The sequence below is a fragment of the Argopecten irradians genome, chromosome 12 (assembly GCF_041381155.1).
Source record: "Argopecten irradians isolate NY chromosome 12, Ai_NY, whole genome shotgun sequence".
In the NCBI taxonomy this organism is placed as follows: domain Eukaryota; kingdom Metazoa; phylum Mollusca; class Bivalvia; order Pectinida; family Pectinidae; genus Argopecten; species Argopecten irradians.
In genome coordinates, this window is record NC_091145.1 from 36,152,480 (window position 1) to 36,173,731 (window position 21,252).

Sequence of the window (21,252 nt, forward strand, 5' to 3'; positions counted from 1 at the left end):
TATGGCTACGATTCAATTTTTGTTCAAGCTTTTTATACGGATTGGTAATAAATATGCACCAGGTAGAGACAAATGAAAGCGAATTCCATGGAAAATACTTACAAGAAGAAAAAAGAAATGTAGATGAATAGAATAAGAAATCAGCTCATTCTAACGTTGAATTTTATTCAACATTGACAACATGTTAAAACGAAAACTTCCGAAGATGAATCAAGACAATAAATCAAAGTGATCTGGAACAGTAAGCGTTCTTTTGTTTCATCAACGATGTCTATCAATCAAAATCATATTTGATAACCAATATATAAAAAAAACTAATAAAACATTACGTAATTATTAAATAATTATGAATGAGTTAATCCTATTCTGATGAAAACTTTCAAGCCACGTATTTTTTTTTAATGTTTTGAGTTGAATATGCGATAGTACGTTTCCTATGAACAGCTTCTTCACGAAAACAATTTCTGTAAGTAATGTTTCTATAAATACCTGATATTCCTGCTGGTTTTCGAATATAAAATATATAATATTGGTTCAACTCTATAGGCTATAGGTTATTTGTATAACTGTATTAATATAAGGGAGATCACTCTTACAAATAAAACAGGATATTGCACAACACATGTATGCAATATTCATTAGACTGTATTTGAGTTTAAGAGGTCGGGGTGAGCCGTAGCGCGGTGGAACAACCTTCTTTCAACTGAGACTAAAGCACTTGATATATACGCCTGTCGAGAGAACCCTCGGCAGGGGTACCACCGCGCTAACTCGATACTCATTCTTTTTATTTAAAATCTAAAAATGAAATCAACTGTATTTCAAGCTTTAAACTAATAGCTTTTAATGGAATTTTGTTCAATCATTAGAAATTATATTATTCTGCCATTTTTGCATGATATATTTTTTTCAAATATAATGAGTATGTTCAATTATAAATGCATTGTAATTGAAAGTCCTATCAAAGTCTGGCTACGATTTCTATTCAAGCTTTTTATACGGATGGGTAATTAATGTGCACCAGTTAGAGACAACGAAAAGCGAATCCCTTGGAAAATACTTACAGGTAGAAAAAGAAACAGTTTTATAATTTACAATCGATTTCCTTGATCAAGCCATGGCGGTGAGGCGTCAACATGTACGGTGTTGTTGTCCATGATATGTGCCACATGATACAGTAACCCCTAGAATATCGAGGTTTATATGTTTAGGATATTCTGGTTGCTGAATAAGAAGAAAATGACATAACAATATTCGTACAATGGGATTACCAAACAGTCTAGTGTTTTATTGACAGTAATAGATTAATTATTTACAATTTATAATAAAATGCCCTATCAAAGTATGGCTACGATTCATTTCTGTTCAAGCTTTTTATACGGATGGGTAATTAATGTGCAGCAGGTAGAGACAAATGAAAGCGAATCCCTTGGAAAATACTTACAGGTAGAAAAAGAAACAGATTTATAATTTACGATCGAATTCCTTGATCAAGCCATGGCGGTGAGATGTGAACAAGTACGGTGTTGTTGTCCATGATATGTGCCACGTGATATAGTAACTTCTAGAATATCGAGGATGATATGTGTCAGACATTCTGGTTACTGAATAAGAAGTAAGGGACATAACAATTTTTGTACAATGGGATTACCAAACAGTCTAGTGTTTTATTGACAGTAATAAACTAATCATTTACAATTTATAATAGAATGTCCTATCAAAGTATGGCTACGATTCAATTTTTGTTCAAGCTTTTTATACGGATTGGTAATAAATATGCACCAGGTAGAGACAAATGAAAGCGAATTCCATGGAAAATACTTACAAGAAGAAAAAAGAAATGTAGATGAATAGAATAAGAAATCAGCTCATTCTAACGTTGAATTTTATTCAGCATTGACAACATGTTAAAACGAAAACTTCCGAAGATGAATCAAGACAATAAATCAAATTGATCTGGAACAGTAAGCGTTCTTTTGTTTCATCAACGATGTCTATCTATCAAAATAATATTTGATAACCAATATATAAAAAACTAATAAAACATTACGTAATTATCAAAGAATTATGAATGAGTTAATCCTATTCTGATGAAACCTTTCAAGCCACGTATTTTTTAATGTTTTGAGTTGAATATGCGATAGTACGTTTCCTATGAACAGCTTCTTCACGAAAACAATTTCTGTAAGTAATGTTTCTATAAATACCTGATATTCCTGCTGGTTTTCGAATATAAAATATATAATATTGGTTCAACTCTATAGGCTATAGGTTATTTGTATAACTGTATTAATATAAGGGAGATCACTCTTACAAATAAAACAGGATATTGCACAACACATGTATGCAATATTCATTAGACTGTATTTGAGTTAAAGAGGTCGGGGTGAGCCGTAGCGCGGTGGAACAACCTCTTTCAACTGAGACTAAAGCACTTGATATATACGCCTGTCGAGAGAACCCTCGGCAGGGGTACCACCGCGCTAACTCGATACTCATTCTTTTTATTTAAAATCTAAAAATGAAATCAACTGTATTTCAAGCTTTAAACTAATAGCTTTTAATGATTTTTTTTCAAACATTAGAAATTATATTATTCTGTCATTTTTGCATGATATATTTTTTTCAAATATAATGTGTATGTTCAATTATAAATGCATTGTAATTGAAAGTCCTATCAAAGTCTGGCTACGATTTCTATTCAAGCTTTTTATACGGATGGGTAATTAATGTGCACCAGTTAGAGACAAAGAAAAACGAATCCCCTAGAAAATACTTACAGGTAGAAAAAGAAACAGTTTTATAATTTACGATCGATTTCCTTGATCAAGCCATGGCGGTGAGATGTGAACATGTACGGTGTTGTTGTCCATGATATGTGCCACATGATATAGTAACCCCTAGAATATCGAGGTTGATATGTTTAGGATATTCTGTTTGCTGAATAAGAAGAAAAGGACATAACAATATTTGTACAATGGGATTACCAAACAGTTTAGTGTTTTATTGACAGTAATAGATTAATTCTTTACAATTTATAATAGAATGTCCTATCAAAGTATGGCTACGATTCATTTTTGTTCAAGCTTTTTATACGGATGGGTAATTAATGTGCACCAGGTAGAGACAAATGAAAGCGAATCCCTTGGAGAATACTTACAGGTAGAAAAAGAAACAGATTTATAATTTACGATCGAATTCCTTGATCAAGCCATGGCGGTGAGATGTGAACAAGTACGATGTTGTTGTCCATGATATGTGCCACGTGATATAGTAACTCCTAGAATATCGAGGTTGATATGTGTCAGACATTCTGGTTGCTGAATAAGAAGTAAAGGACATAACAATTTTTGTACAATGGGATTACCAAACAGTCTAGTGTTTTATTGACAGTAATAAACTAATCATTTACAATTTATAATAGAATGTCCTATCAAAGTATGGCTACGATTCAATTTTTGTTCAAGCTTTTTATACGGATTGGTAATAAATATGCACCAGGTAGAGACAAATGAAAGCGAATTCCATGGAAAATACTTACAAGAAGAAAAAAGAAATGTAGATGAATAGAATAAGAAATCAGCTCATTCTAACGTTGAATTTTATTCAACATTGACAACATGTTAAAACGAAAACTTCCGAAGATGAATCAAGACAATAAATCAAATTGATCTGGAACAGTAAGCGTTCTTTTGTTTCATCAACGATGTCTATCTATCAAAATAATATTTGATAACCAATATATAAAAAACTAATAAAACATTACGTAATTATCAAAGAATTATGAATGAGTTAATCCTATTCTGATGAAAACTTTCAAGCCACGTATTTTTTAATGTTTTGAGTTGAATATGCGATAGTACGTTTCCTATGAACAGCTTCTTCACGAAAACAATTTCTGTAAGTAATGTTTCTATAAATACCTGATATTCCTGCTGGTTTTCGAATATAAAATATATAATATTGGTTCAACTCTATAGGCTATAGGTTATTTGTATAACTGTATTAATATAAGGGAGATCACTCTTTCAAATAAAACAGGATATTGCACAACACATGTATGCAATATTCATTAGACTGTATTTGAGTTTAAGAGGTCGGGGTGAGCCGTAGCGCGGTGGAACAACCTCTTTCAACTGAGACTAAAGCACTTGATATATACGCCTGTCGAGAGAACCCTCGGCAGGGGTACCACCGCGCTAACTCGATACTCATTCTTTTTATTTAAAATCTAAAAATGAAATAAACTGTATTTCAAGCTTTAAACTAATAGCTTTTAATGATTTTTTTTCAAACATTAGAAATTATATTATTCTGTCATTTTTGCATGATATTTTTTTTCAAATATAATGTGTATTATCAATTTTACATGCATTGTAATTGAATGTCCTATCAAAGTCTGGCTACGATTTCTTTTAAGCTTTTTATACGGATGAGTAATTAATGTGCACCAGTTAGAAACAAAGAAAAACGAATCCCCTAGAAAATACTTACAGGTAGAAAAAGAAACAGTTTTATAATTTACGATCGATTTCCTTGATCAAGCCATGGCGGTGAGATGTGAACATGTACGGTGTTGTTGTCCATGATATGTGCCACATGATATAGTAACCCCTAGAATATCGAGGTTGATATGTTTAGGATATTCTGTTTGCTGAATAAGAAGAAAAGGACATAACAATATTTGTACAATGGGATTACCAAACAGTCTAGTGTTTTATTGACAGTAATAGATTAATTCTTTACAATTTATAATAGAATGTCCTATCAAAGTATGGCTACGATTCATTTTTGTTCAAGCTTTTTATACGGATGGGTAATTAATGTGCACCAGGTAGAGACAAATGAAAGCGAATCCCTTGGAGAATACTTACAGGTAGAAAAAGAAACAGATTTATAATTTACGATCGAATTCCTTGATCAAGCCATGGCGGTGAGATGTGAACAAGTACGATGTTGTTGTCCATGATATGTGCCACAGGATATAGTAACCCCTAGAATATCGAGGTTGATATGTGTCAGACATTCTGGTTACTGAATAAGAAGTAAAGGACATAACAATTTTTGTACAATGGGATTACTAAACAGACTAGTGTTTTATTGACAGTAATAGATTAATTATTTACAATTTATAATAAAATGCCCTATCAAAGTATGGCTACGATTCATTTCTGTTCAAGCTTTTTATACGGATTGGTAATAAATATGCACCAGGTAGAGACAAATAAAAGCGAATTCCATGGAAAATACTTACAAGAAGAAAAAAGAAATGTAGATGAATAGAATAAGAAATCAACTCATTCTAAAGTTGAATTTCATTCAACATTGACAATTTGTTCATGTTTAGAAAGTGAAAGATAAAACGAAAACTTCCGAAGATGAATCAAGACAATAAATCAAAGTGATCTGGAACAGTAAGCGTTCTTTTGTTTCATCAACGATGTCTATCAATCAAAATAATATTTGATAACCAATATATAAAAAACTAATAAAACATTACGTAATTATCAAATAATTATGAATGAGTTAATCCTATTCTGATGAAAACTTTCAAGCCACGTATTTTTTTTTAATGTTTTGAGTTGAATATGCGATAGTACGTTTCCTATGAACAGCTTCTTCACGAAAACAATTTCTGTAAGTAATGTTTCTATAAATACCTGATATTCCTGCTGGTTTTCGAATATAAAATATATAATATTGGTTCAACTCTATAGGCTATAGGTTATTTGTATAACTGTATTAATATAAGGGAGATCACTCTTACAAATAAAACAGGATATTGCACAACACATGTATGCAATATTCATTAGACTGTATTTGAGTTAAAGAGGTCGGGGTGAGCCGTAGCGCGGTGGAACAACCTCTTTCAACTGAGACTAAAGCACTTGATATATACGCCTGTCGAGAGAACCCTCGGCAGGGGTACCACCGCGCTAACTCGATACTCATTCTTTTTATTTAAAATCTAAAAATGAAATCAACTGTATTTCAAGCTTTAAACTAATAGCTTTTAATGGAATTTTGTTCAATCATTAGAAATTATATTATTCTGTCATTTTTGCATGATATTTTTTTTTTCAAATATAATGTGTATGATCAATTGTAAATGCATTGTAATTGAAAGTCCTATCAAAGTCTGGCTACGATTTCTATTTAAGCTTTTTATACGGATGAGTAATTAATGTGCACCAGTTAGAGACAAAGAAAAACGAATCCCCTAGAAAATACTTACAGGTAGAAAAAGAAACAGTTTTATAATTTACGATCGATTTCCTTGATCAAGCCATGGCGGTGAGATGTGAACATGTACGGTGTTGTTGTCCATGATATGTGCCACATGATATAGTAACCCCTAGAATATCGAGGTTGATATGTTTAGGATATTCTGTTTGCTGAATAAGAAGAAAAGGACATAACAATATTTATACAATGGGATTACCAAACAGTTTAGTGTTTTGTTTTATTGACAGTAATAGATTAATTCTTTACAATTTATAATAGAATGTCCTATCAAAGTATGGCTACGATTCATTTTTGTTCAAGCTTTTTATACGGATGGGTAATTAATGTGCACCAGGTAGAGACAAATGAAAGCGAATCCCTTGGAGAATACTTACAGGTAGAAAAAGAAACAGATTTATAATTTACGATCGAATTCCTTGATCAAGCCATGGCGGTGAGATGTGAACAAGTACGATGTTGTTGTCCATGATATGTGCCACAGGATATAGTAACCCCTAGAATATCGAGGTTGATATGTGTCAGACATTCTGGTTACTGAATAAGAAGTAAAGGACATAACAATTTTTGTACAATGGGATTACCAAACAGTCTAGTGTTTTATTGACAGTAATAGATTAATTATTTACAATTTATAATAGAATGTCCTATCAAAGTATGGCTACGATTCATTTTTGTTCAAGCTTTTTATACGGATTGGTAATAAATATGCACCAGGTAGAGACAAATGAAAGCGAATTCCATGGAAAATACTTACAAGAAGAAAAAAGAAATGTAGATGAATAGAATAAGAAATCAGCTCATTCTAACGTTGAATTTTATTCAACATTGACAACATGTTTAAAACGAAAACTTCCGAAGATGAATCAAGACAATAAATCAAATGATCTGGAACAGTAAGCGTTCTTTTGTTTCATCAACGATGTCTATCAATCAAAATAATATTTGATAACCAATATATAAAAAACCAATAAAACATTACGTAATTATTAAATAATTATGAATGAGTTAATCCTATTCTGATGAAAACTTTCAAGCCACGTATTTTTTTAATGTTTTGAGTTGAATATGCGATAGTACGTTTCCTATGAACAGCTTCTTCACGAAAACAATTTCTGTAAGTAATGTTTCTATAAATACCTGATATTCCTGCTGGTTTTCGAATATAAAATATATAATATTGGTTCAACTCTATAGGCTATAGGTTATTTGTATAACTGTATTAATATAAGGGAGATCACTCTTACAAATAAAACAGGATATTGCACAACACATGTATGCAATATTCATTAGACTGTATTTGAGTTTAAAGAGGTCGGGGTGAGCCGTAGCGCGGTGGAACAACCTCTTTCAACTGAGACTAAAGCACTTGATATATACGCCTGTCGAGAGAACCCTCGGCAGGGGTACCACCGCGCTAACTCGATACTCATTCTTTTTATTTAAAATCTAAAAATGAAATAAACTGTATTTCAAGCTTTAAACTAATAGCTTTTAATGATTTTTTTTTCAAACATTAGAAATTATATTATTCTGTCATTTTTGCATGATATTTTTTTTCAAATATAATGTGTATGATCAATTATAAATGCATTGTAATTGAATGTCCTATCAAAGTCTGGCTACGATTTCTTTTAAGCTTTTTATACGGATGAGTAATTAATGTGCACCAGTTAGAAACAAAGAAAAACGAATCCCCTAGAAAATACTTACAGGTAGAAAAAGAAACAGTTTTGATAATTTACGATCGATTTCCTTGATCAAGCCATGGCGGTGAGATGTGAACATGTACGGTGTTGTTGTCCATGATATGTGCCACATGATATAGTAACCCCTAGAATATCGAGGTTGATATGTTTAGGATATTCTGTTTGCTGAATAAGAAGAAAAGGACATAACAATATTTATACAATGGGATTACCAAACAGACTAGTGTTTTATTGACAGTAATAGATTAATTCTTTACAATTTATAATAGAATGTCCTATCAAAGTATGGCTACGATTCATTTTTGTTCAAGCTTTTTATACGGATGGGTAATTAATGTGCACCAGGTAGAGACAAATGAAAGCGAATCCCTTAGAGAATACTTACAGGTAGAAAAAGAAACAGATTTATAATTTACGATCGAATTCCTTGATCAAGCCATGGCGGTGAGATGTGAACAAGTACGATGTTGTTGTCCATGATATGTGCCACGTGATATAGTGACTTCTAGAATATCGAGGTTGATATGTGTCAGACATTCTGGTTACTGAATAAGAAGTAAAGGGACATAACAATTTTTGTACAATGGGATTACCAAACAGTCTAGTGTTTTATTGACAGTAATAGATTAATTATTTACAATTTATAATAGAATGTCCTATCAAAGTATGGCTACTATTCAATTTTTGTTCAAGCTTTTTATACGGATTGGTAATAAATATGCACCAGGTAGAGACAAATGAAAGCGAATTCCATGGAAAATACTTACAAGAAGAAAAAAGAAATGTAGATGAATAGAATAAGAAATCAGCTCATTCTAACATTGAATTTTATTCAACATTGACAACATGTTAAAACGAAAACTTCCGAAGATGAATCAAGACAATAAATCAAACTGATCTGGAACAGTAAGCGTTCTTTTGTTTCATCAACGATGTCTATCAATCAAAATCATATTTGATAACCAATATATAAAAAAAACTAATAAAACATTACGTAATTATTAAATAATTATGAATGAGTTAATCCTATTCTGATGAAAACTTTCAAGCCACGTATTTTTTTTTAATGTTTTGAGTTGAATATGCGATAGTACGTTTCCTATGAACAGCTTCTTCACGAAAACAATTTCTGTAAGTAATGTTTCTATAAATACCTGATATTCCTGCTGGTTTTCGAATATAAAATATATAATATTGGTTCAACTCTATAGGCTATAGGTTATTTGTATAACTGTATTAATATAAGGGAGATCACTCTTACAAATAAAACAGGATATTGCACAACACATGTATGCAATATTCATTAGACTGTATTTGAGTTTAAGAGGTCGGGGTGAGCCGTAGCGTGGTGGAACAACCTCTTTCAACTGAGACTAAAGCACTTGATATATACGCCTGTCGAGAGAACCCTCGGCAGGGGTACCACCGCGCTAACTCGATACTCATTCTTTTTATTTAAAATCTAAAAATGAAATAAACTGTATTTCAAGCTTTAAACTAATATCTTTAATTGGAATTTTTTTCAAACATTAGAAATTATATTATTCTGTCTTTTTTGCATGATATATTTTTTTCAAATATAATGTGTATGTTCAATTATAAATGCATTGTAATTGAAAGTCCTATCAAAGTCTGGCTACGATTTCTATTCAAGCTTTTTATACGGATGGGTAATTAATGTGCACCAGTTAGAGACAAAGAAAAACGAATCTCCTGGAAAATACTTACAGGTAGAAAAAGAAACAGTTTTATAATTTACGATCGATTTCCTTGATCAAGCCATGGCGGTGAGATGTGAACATGTACGGTGTTGTTGTCCATGATATGTGCCACATGATATAGTAACCCCTAGAATATCGAGGTTGATATGTTTAGGATATTCTGTTTGCTGAATAAGAAGAAAAGGACATAACAATATTTGTACAATGGGATTACCAAACAGTTTAGTGTTTTATTGACAGTAATAGATTAATTCTTTACAATTTATAATAGAATGTCCTATCAAAGTATGGCTACGATTCATTTTTGTTCAAGCTTTTTATACGGATGGGTAATTAATGTGCACCAGGTAGAGACAAATGAAAGCGAATCCCTTGGAGAATACCTACAGGTAGAAAAAGAAACAGATTTATAATTTACGATCGAATTCCTTGATCAAGCCATGGCGGTGAGATGTGAACAAGTACGATGTTGTTGTCCATGATATGTGCCACGTGATATAGTAACCCCTAGAATATCGAGGTTGATATGTGTCAGACATTCTGGTTACTGAATAAGAAGTAAAGGACATAACAATTTTTGTACAATGGGATTACCAAACAGTCTAGTGTTTTATTGACAGTAATAGATTAATTATTTACAATTTATAATAAAATGCCCAATCAAAGTATGGCTACGATTCAATTTTTGTTCAAGCTTTTTATACGGATTGGTAATAAATATGCACCAGGTAGAGACAAATGAAAGCGAATTCCATGGAAAATACTTACAAGAAGAAAAAAGAAATGTAGATGAATAGAATAAGAAATCAGCTCATTCTAACGTTGAATTTTATTCAACATTGACAACATGTTAAAACGAAAACTTCCGAAGATGAATCAAGACAATAAATCAAAGTGATCCGGAACAGTAAGCGTTCTTTTGTTTCATCAACGATGTCTATCAATCAAAATAATATTTGATAACCAATATATAAAAAACTAGTAAAACATTACGTAATTATTAAATAATTATGAATGAGTAAATCCTATTCTGATGAAACCTTTCAAGCCACGTATTTTTTAATGTTTTAAGTTGAATATGCGATAGTACGTTTCCTATGAACAGCTTCTTCACGAAACCAATTTCTGTAAGTAATGTTTCTATAAATACCTGATATTCCTGCTGGTTTTCGAATATGAAATATATAATATTGGTTCAACTCTATAGGCTATAGGTTATTTGTATAACTGTATTAATATAAGGGAGATCACTCTTACAAATAAAACAGGATATTGCACAACACATGTATGCAATATTCATTAGACTGTATTTGAGTTAAAGAGGTCGGGGTGAGCCGTAGCGCGGTGGAACAACCTCTTTCAACTGAGACTAAAGCACTTGATATATACGCCTGTCGAGAGAACCCTCGGCAGATTCTCAGACCGTCCCTCATCTGTTTAGAGCCCTCTCATTTTTTATCCCCTCACTACGGGGATATAGCAACGCAAATGAGGGCGTGTTCGTGTGTCCCAAAATGGTTGGTCAACGATAACTGTTGAACCCTTCCATGGATCATCGTCAAACTTTAATATTAAGTATGGAGGTCGTCCAAGGTCACTGTCAAGGTCAAACTTCAGACAAACATCTTTAAAATCATCTAATTAAAATTCATACTGTCTGTGTGGCCAATATAATATGCATGAGCAAGGCATCAGCTGCAGTCTCATTGGCCGGCTATAAAAAGTCTCTTCTCAGGACGACGTTGTACATCTTTATATGGATATGCCGTTGCTATTCAAACATATACAAATATAGACGTCTAAAAGTGGTCTTAGGGCACTCTGGTGGGTCCATGATTATATATATATAATCTGTGACTATAATTCTCAGATCCCTGTGGTCATAAACACTAAAGTATTTTCGTAGGAAATTAGTTATATTTGATTAGAAAATGGGTTATAAATGTAAAATGGAGCAAGAATAATCGGTTAATCCTTTTTTATAGTAACATTTCAACAAATTACTTAGATTGACTTTGGCTTTGTGAAAAAATAAAAAGCATCGTCATCTGTTTTGTTGACAAATAGAATAATAATTTTAAAAAAACTCCCTCCCTTATCTCTTTTGAGAAAACTGGGCCTGAGAACAAAGTAATTAATTTTTATGACCGAAAGAGTTTATTTTTATTTCTGTTTATATTGAAACTTAATTTCAGGTTGACTTTGGGGTTAAAGACTCTTGGGCTCTATGACAGAATGAAGGAAAATCCAGCTGTTTTCGAGGAGGTGTTCCTCAATAACTCAAATGCTGAAATCGCAGCAGCTACGATGGAGGCCATCTTTGTTGACATCACCTTTTCTCTGGCCGGTAGTAACCGGAGAAAAACAGAGGAAAAGATAGTTGGGTTCTGGAGGGACTTCCTACTTGATATAGAAGGTAATCAGAGATTTGATTCTGGAATCCCGAGATTTCAAATGCTATATTAAAGGGCCCTTGCAACAATTTTGCGTGGTGATATTACCACACAAATATTTCCATCTTTCTGTGTGTGGGAATTAACACTCCGTCACTGTTTTCTCTGTGCCATAAGTATCAATCTGCACTCATTTCAATTGAAAGATATTTTTTTCCTTTATATTCCATTGAAATTACTATAAAAAAGATCAATTACTTGAATAAATAGTTACTTTTGGGAAACAACATTCAAATGTTATGAAACTCGAGTTTGACAGGTTATTGTTTAATACATATATTTATTTTTCTGTTGTGTAATATTAAGTTATTCCTTTTCAGAAAATAGTACTGAACTAGAACTAAATCTAAGTGAGGTGCTTGCTTTTGCTACTGGGGCAGATAGTGTTCCTTTGTTGGGGTTTGACCCATCGCCATCGATTACATTTACTGAATGTGGACGTTTTCCAAGGGCCAACACATGTTCAATGGAAATTGCTCTACCGTTAAATGTGACATCTTATGAGGAATTCAAAGAATCGATGATCTTTGGAATAAAAAAACTCACCAGGATTTGGAAAAGCATGAGAGTGGATTTATCCTTGGTCTTTTCATGTCACAACCAGTACCCCAATGCAAACAAGGAGTATTTAAACTTCATTGACTCTTTGCGGTTTCCTTGTTTGATATGTTGACTAAGCATGTGAACAACCATTTGTGATGATAAAAAGTAAAATATTTCCATGAACTTATTAGATAATTATTTTCCAAATTATTATTGCTGATAGCAATTGTTTTTTTGTGTTCACTTGGACTTTATTCTTTGAAAAACACTAGTCTTTTTTGATACTCTCCCACTAGTTAGCAGAATTCCACTGTTTATATTTGCCAAGGCCGATATGTTTTGAATTATGCATGATGATAGCCTACAGTATGTAGATGTGCAATAGGGGTTTTAATGGTTTTTTGTTAGAACATTACATATGTCTTTGTAGCTATGACATTGTCAATATGCAGAAACACAGAATCATATTACTAAAAAAGCAATTAGTATACCAATTGATTAGGTTAGGTAAAATTTTAACTGTATTACCAATTTTTCAAATATGTTTTAAATCAATACAGGTTCTTGCTTATACCGTGCATCCAATTGTGTACGGTACTTTCCAGGGACATAATTGTTTTTCGTACTTTTCAAACAGGAGGGAGGCTTGTGTTACGGGCAGCCATCTATTAATCGTTTTAGAATGTTTATTATACATTTTATGTTTTGATGATGTCACTAGTTTTTAAGTTTGGAATACATATGATGTAAATAAATGACTTAAAAATTCATACTTTTTGTTTTTTTATGTACCTACTTTTTTATGATTTAACACGTTCACTAGAATCAACATAAGATTCAGGTAACATGGTAGGGGAAAAAGGGCAGTCGGCAAAACTTTAAAATAAGTTTTCTTATTTTTGAAATATTTGCTATTTAAATACCTGGGTAATATGTAGAAAGCCTTGATTTCTGTATGAACCCTGTATTTACAACACAGAAAAAAATTCTTTCAAATTCTGCAATTAAAATGTTAATAGGGTCAACAGGAAAATCTAGGGTTGGTCAGGTTACCTAAAACGAACCTAATTTTGTTTGGCCTAAACCAAGTAGCCACCTAGCACTGCTGAGATTTGGATCCAATAGAAATGTATCATTTAATTGTATCCTTGTATTAATAATATTAAAAGTGCCATTTTTCTTTCAGTATTTTTGTTCAGATGTGTTCTTGGTAGGTTCAAACATTGCCTCGTGATGTTATTTTTAACAAATTTGATTTCCTATTGTCCGAAAACCATACATGAACGTTTATATATAGACCCAGACTGCATTTTATTCACCTCACTAAACACGATATATGTCAATTGGCTGGATGTGCACCCTAAAAAGTCCTTGGTATTTTTACTGTCTGTATAAATGTATATGTATTTCGGACAATTCCAGATGGATACGAAACAATTTTATTGACAGGCAAACTCTGGAGGTTCCATGAACACATTCACACAAAGATTCTTATTGCACAATGAACAACATTTCTTTGGTAAATACTTCTTCAACATTTTTATTAGAATCAAGATCTTTATATAATTAAATGCATGTTCAGCTTTATGCAGCTAAAAGTGGTATGTGGATAGGCTAGATTGGGATACACTCCCTTAAAAGTCGTTTGCACAGATAAGGACTAGACATTTATTTCAGACAATTCCAGATGGATATGAAACATACCATTGGCAGGCATAGTTTAAACTTTACTAAAGCTACCAAGAACACATTTCTACAAAGTTGTGATGGCAAAATCTCTTTCAACCAATTTGCAATCAAAACTTTGTAGAAATGTGTTCTTGGTAAGAGAATTTGATAAACCTGATGTACACATGTACGTCATATTTACTTAGAGACGACTAAGCTAAAAAAAAAATGTACCGGTATGTTTCAGGTAACCCTTCCTACCCTAATTTTTCTGTGCCTACCTATCTTTTCTATTGGCATTTGCAAAACTGAATTCTTCAAAATTAGTCTCAATATTACATGTAATCCATACTGGACACCATATTCAAACGAATAATATTGAACATATTGGATAAATTTCTTCTAATTATGAAGTCAGGAGGTAATAATGGATGGAAAATTGGAAAACAAAATTTAAAAAAAAGTCCCTACCTACCTACCCTATCCTTTCCCTGACATGTGACCTGAAACATACATATTTTTTTTTGCCTAACTACTGATCTTTAATCTTTTTAGAGGACCATGGTACATCATTTTACCAGATATGAGGAAGATTCTGTGGACGGTTTTGTTGTTATTGTGTACATTTTACATATGTACACCATTTTGTGACGGATGGACACAAACATTACAGCTACTTTGACCTTGACCTTTTCAGCTATGAACTTGACCTTCACGAGGCGTCATCCACAGACCAAGCTGCATTTGCCAACCAAGTATGAAGATCAATATTGGATGGTTCTTCTTTTATCGTGAAGAATCTTGGTAACATTTCAGCTTCTGTGATCTCGACCTGCGTCTCAAGTCTAATGAAATATACATCATGTATTCTTCACACAGCTAAGAGAAAGTCCTGAACAATATTCCTTGCTAACAAATAAATATTAATTCCAAAATCTTCACAGTTTGACAAGGGGTCATCACAGTGTTCCCTTAACATTGCAATAAGATGCTCCTTCTGCTCATCGGACTGAACCTGCAGGTCAATTTCAGGGATGTTAATCTCATTTGCATCATCTCCAGCAACATAAATTTCATCTGGATCTATTCCAAATGTCTGAATACTTTGAGAATTCAACACATCACTTACAGCTAAGCTGTTTTGTCTCTCGATGTCAATCATTCCATTCACTAGGGATGGGTATCGCGAAAAATTTTGTATCGCGATATATCACGATACATCATAAGTGTATTATGATACGTATCATGATATTTTGGTATTATTTTTGTAGAATAAGAATTGCATGGTTTTTTCTGTCAATCACCTAAAAAGAGTATGAGATAAATGTTTTGTCAATATATAACTTTTATTTTTATTTTTATCTAAAAAATGCGAGATAATGTCTGTGTTACTTCCGCTCGATGTTTTGCAAACACTTACTACTGGACGGGACTCAGTAGCTGGGTGATGGCTACGCAAGTGAGTCGTCAGGTTCCTTGTTCCGCCACTACATTTAACGATTGCCGTACACAATCGACATCAAGCGATGCTTTACTCGCTATTTATTTCCCCTTTACGTACTATAAGGCCAAAATGCTGCCATACAACCGCTTTTGCTTGGGATTTTTTACGAGGTTATGATTCGTGCCTATGAAGGTCGCCATTTTGAAACGTTACTAAGCACAAGATCAATCATAATCTACGTATAATAACATCCCAAAAATCCATCTTAACCTATACATTTGTCTGAAATGTTGTTAAAATATATATTTCAGTTTTAATTTTTATACAAATTCTCATTTTAAAAATATTTCCCGTCAAAAACGAAATTTTCACGGAAATATACGGAAAATCCCCGAATGATTCCGAGTGAACCGATACGACTAAATCGTACCGCGATACGTATCGTTTTCAAATTGAACCTGGATATATCGGTATACCGATAATACCGCGCACCACTACCATTCACCCATATTCTTTTAGGAGTCCATCCTCGTTCTGTTCTTAGTCCGTGGTGGTTATATGCTTCTGTAAATTCACATAGTCCAGCATTGATGCGCGGTAAATAAACAAATTGGAGGCAAAACAAATCTACCTCGTTGTTTACATCTAAAACAGAAATGCTCTCCATGTAATAGAATAGGCTATAATAGGTTTGTACAATTCCATAATATACATCCCTCCATAACCTCTCTATTCTACTGTTGTGTACTGACCTGCCACCAATAAAACTACCCCTGTTGTTTCCTCTACTATTTTCCATGAACTGCTTAACAAGCACATTTTCGCTTCCATGATCTCCTCGAACCCTTGATGGGAGTCCATACTTGTCAGTAGCTTCTATAAACAAATTAAGCACATTATCCGCCCGATTATTTCCTGAACAGCACAAGAAAACTATTAATCTACTGAATCCATCGATTCCTCCATGGGTAACCATTCGCCAACGGATCAAGGCATGGTGGCCATCTATGTGCCAGAGGCTGTTTGGACCTGGTACACTATACTTCCTTCTCCGAGCCATCAATCCCCACCTCAGAACAGAGCTGGCAGGGTCCATCTCGCGCAGTATTTTCTGAACAAGCCTTTTCGGAACTGAAATTCCTTTTGCATGTAAATGTCCCTGCATCATTGATAAACCGCAATGTGGGTGATTTTGATAAATACTACACATTTCATTTGACAGGTCTTCTTCACTAATATCTGTAAATCTTAACAAACCAATGTTCATTTCTTTTAGTTTCCTCCAAAGTGTTGTTCTGTCTATCATAAAGCATCTTGCTATATCTTTTTTTTTGAATCCAATAGAAAATAAAAAATGAATCTTTTCCATGTCAATTATAACAGATGGTCGACCGATTCCAGTGTTGGAAAGTTGTACACATGTAGCAATGGCTGTTGGTTCACTGGGTGTACCATGAACTACTCTTGAAGTATTCCATACCTGGGAAATTGTTTTGAATGAAGAAAGTAGTATTTTAATGTTTTCCGATAATTCTTGATTAGCGTTTCTTTCCCTCAAATGGAAATTGATGTATTCCAAGGACTGCAGAGCTGAATCCAGGTGTTCTTGACAATACTCCACATCCCCTGGAGTAGGATTGTCTTTTTTGTCCTCACAATAATTCAAAAGATCAGACAAAGACGAAAAAAAATTCTCAAAATCAGATTGTTGTAGATTCTGATCTGAAGCCATGACATATTGAAACTATACTCCTTTCTAGTAAATTGGTATTGGAGTTTTCCAAGTGATGTTACCAAGGGCGATAAATTGAGAGAGATACAGACTCGGAGTATGATGTAAACATGCCATCCGTGAGACAAAGGGGTGCGCCATCGCCCGGTAACAAGGCAGTGTAATAACCACAGGCAACTGAAAAACAAAATAAAAAAAATTAAGGCAGTGTAACGGTTGTAATTATGGGCAACTGGAAAAAAAAAATCAAAACGAGATCCATACAGATCTACATGCCCACTATCAATCCTTACAGTATTCACATGCCCACTATCAATCCTTACAGTATTCACAAGTTGAAATCAAACTTCCAAGATGACCATAGGCAGCTGTATTGAATATCTAATTTAACCTAAAATGTTTCATCTGCGACAGCATAGTGTTGGTATGATTATAAACTTTAAATAAATTAAAAGCTAATTATTGATTATAAGAGTGGAGATAATTAACTCATATTTGATCATGTGTTCTGAACTGAACATATTACAAGTGAATTTAGTCTAAATTACATTTCAAGACACTTATATTGTTATAATGTACAACAAAATAATAAGCATTGTTAAATTATAAATTAAATGCAGCATAATGAATTGGGCCAAAATTAAAATAGTTTGTGTGGGATTTACGAACAACCCACTCAAAAGCCCCTACTCAAAGAATTTTTTGGCTCCTCTCAAATTACAATTTTTATTTTATTCAATTTTTCAAAAACCTTTGGGTTACCAATTAAAATTGTAAATGCTAATAATAGTTCTTGTGAAAATAAAGTAAGTTCACTTATGTTTTATAATTTAGGACTCTTCAACGAGGATAGAAGCCAAAAAGTGTAGCTCAGAAGCGCTGTTGTGCAAACGATTACATAAATGATAATTTGTACATTGTAAGTTGGTCTCAACCAATGATCCATGATTTCCAACTGATTCCGAATACTAAGCCAGAGGTTACATACAATTTGGAGTGTGATGTTTGCGCCCCTAGGAGTAAGCCATAAAACAGGTCTACCAAGCTTGATGTTTAAAGGTACAGTAGTGGAGGTCTTGAAAAACGGTAAAAATCACAAACAGGGAAACTTTGTGCTGAGATCTAATGAACACGATGGGTAATATTAACATGTCATAGACGGTAAGTCCTATTCCGAATTTGCATATTACAGAGTTATCTGCACTTGCGGGGAGGTATTTATTGTGACGTCATGTGTTAGAGAGCGTAACGTCATACATTTCGGAGAAAACGACGTGAATTGCGCTCACAACATGATGACGTAACAATCGATACCTACCCGCAAGGGAGCTAACTCTGTAATATGCAAAGACGGAATATCAAAATGATCATGATGAACTGCAGTTTCATTCTACCAGCATTGTTCTTTACGAAAATGTTTCGGATCGGAGTTATTATATGATAAACACTAATTATACTATACAGTTCAGTGTAAGCTAACTTTTACACCTAGTGCACTAGTAGTAGTGCAGCCTGGGCAAGAAATATCCCATGTCCGATGGCCAGAGACCAGTAAAATATGCTCCTTGGCAAGTGGAAATTGGTGTAAACTTGCCCGGTTTTAATGTTATTTTCCCTGTTTTGGGTAAAATTAGACTGAAATCTTAAATTCGGGCAAGTGGTTTTTAAAATAAGTTTCTTGCACTACTTTTGAACTAGGATTTTAAGGAGTGCACTACATTTAAATTACAGGTAAACTAGTAGTGCACTACATCCAGATAGGTAATTGACACCAAAATCTCCAAACAGGTATTGGGCAGTACCAATTGCTACCTGTGATTCTCACCTGTGGATGTCTGGTAGCTACACTTGTATATGTAGTAATCTATAACTACTATTGCCCAAGACAAAACCAGCATTTTTTTTTTTTTTTTTTTGACAAAACCTATTAAAACTTTTAAATATTTGATGATTACCTACAAAACAAATACTAACTTAACATTTTACCACACTTAGATGACATTTTATTTAAGTATGGATTTGGGTCATTTCTCCTCTGACAAGCCTTTTTCCTGTGGTTGACCTATTTTGAATCGAAAAAAAAAATCAACATAATTCTCATTTTCAGAACACAGTGCATTAAAATTTACTTTCTTTGCTCCATAAAGTCAGTTTTAAGCCTCAAACATAACCTTTCCTGTTAAGATATCTCTAACAAGATAATGTAAGAGAAGACAGCAATTTGGAAATTTTTTGAGACTGACTCATACATATGTATATATTCAAGCTACATTGTAGATTATAATCACATCCTTTTCTACTATTCTATTATAAATGGCCCTATCCAGAGACTGTTACTATAGGGGAGACAAGGTATATCAATACCCGTAGGTAAAATTTCAGGTATAGATATCGGCCTATTAGGGTTTTAGTGGTCACACCTGACTGGACGTACATGTATACGTAGTGCACTACTTTACTCATCCTCGATACTCCAGGGCTTCCGATCACTTACGATCTCTACACCCCTGGACTATCTCGTAGTGAAATTGAAGGCAGCTCAGCGGAAAACATTTGACCAATCACAGGCTAGCAAAGATTTCCTTTGAAGACTACAGAGAGAGCGACGCCTACCATCAAAGTCACACAGTCAACCACAGTGTACCGTTATACGGCTCTTTTGATGTACATCAAATGACTAAGTTACCTGTTCTATTCTGTTGCCTCCAGTTTTACTATGAGATAGTCCAGGGGTGTAGAGATCGTAAGTGATCGGAAGCCCTGGATTATCGAGGATGTACTTTACTGTACAGTACAGTGCAAAAAGCGGGGCTTCCTTCCCATTACATTGTATCACAGGGCCTCGTTACTATTGATGATATATATAAGATAGATCACGTCTATTTACATACATTATACGTGACCTATCTTATATCATCAATAGTAACGAGGCCCTGTGATTGTATAGGGTGGCGGTTTCAGGACAGATGTTACCACCCTTTTATTTCCAAAACCACTAGGCCTACCTACCACCCTTTAATTTCAGATTACCAATTTACCACGCTTACGCCACAGGGCCTCGTTACTATTGATGATATAAGTAACGAGGCCCCGTGGCTGTGCTTACGCCGTGTCAGAAACAATTTCGAAATTAAATCATCATATTTACATGTAGGCTATTTTGAGCTGTAAACAAACATTTATATAAAATATATCCGGCTGAACGATGCCGATTGTGACTTTGTAGCTTCATATCCAAACTTGTGCTAATGGAAACTGTATATACTCCACAATATACTCACCATTTACAAACAAAATCTTATAATTTCGCCGCCAGTGAAGAGATGCGGCCATTAACAGATTAGCCAATCAGACGAGCCGTTACAAAAGCGACATTAGCATATATCCCATGATGCTAATTATTACACAAATAAAAAAAAATCACACATATTTTTTTTCACACAAATATAAAACAAAATCACACTCAAATATATATTATTACACACAAACCAGTTTTTCACACACAAATATAAAAAAAAATACACAAAAATATTTTTTACACACAAATATATTTTTCACACACACAAAGAAAATATTGAACATAAATTTTATTTTTACACACAAATACAAAAAAAAATACATAAACATTTATTGTTTTTACACACAAATTTAAAATATTGAACACATATAACGATATATTACAAACATTTTTTTTAATACACAAATGTTTTTACTTGTTGAATTTTGCAACGATCGGCAC

The 21,252-nt window shown here is 33.4% G+C and overlaps 1 protein-coding gene and 1 long non-coding RNA gene across 3 annotated transcripts; one reads left to right on the forward strand and one right to left on the reverse strand.

Moving 5' to 3' along the window:
* Window positions 1-11,097: 11,097 nt before the first annotated feature.
* On the forward strand, window positions 11,098-13,439 carry LOC138304819 (uncharacterized). Its single transcript, XR_011205641.1, has 2 exons — window positions 11,098-12,089; window positions 12,447-13,439. It is a non-coding gene; the product is annotated as an uncharacterized lncRNA (long non-coding RNA).
* Window positions 13,440-13,834: 395 nt separating this feature from the next.
* Window positions 13,835-21,252, reverse strand: LOC138304818 (uncharacterized). 2 transcript variants are annotated; one of them, XM_069245122.1, is made up of 2 exons: window positions 20,795-21,252; window positions 13,835-17,690 (listed from the first exon to the last, which is right to left on the reverse strand). In XM_069245122.1, the coding sequence occupies exon 2, from the start codon at window positions 17,511-17,513 to the stop codon at window positions 16,119-16,121; it is 1,395 nt and encodes a 464-aa protein (XP_069101223.1). In that variant the 5' UTR covers window positions 17,514-17,690; window positions 20,795-21,252; the 3' UTR covers window positions 13,835-16,118. The 2 variants fall into 2 exon arrangements, with proteins under 2 accessions (XP_069101223.1, XP_069101224.1); XM_069245123.1 differs by lacking the exon at window positions 20,795-21,252 and adding an exon at window positions 19,488-19,726.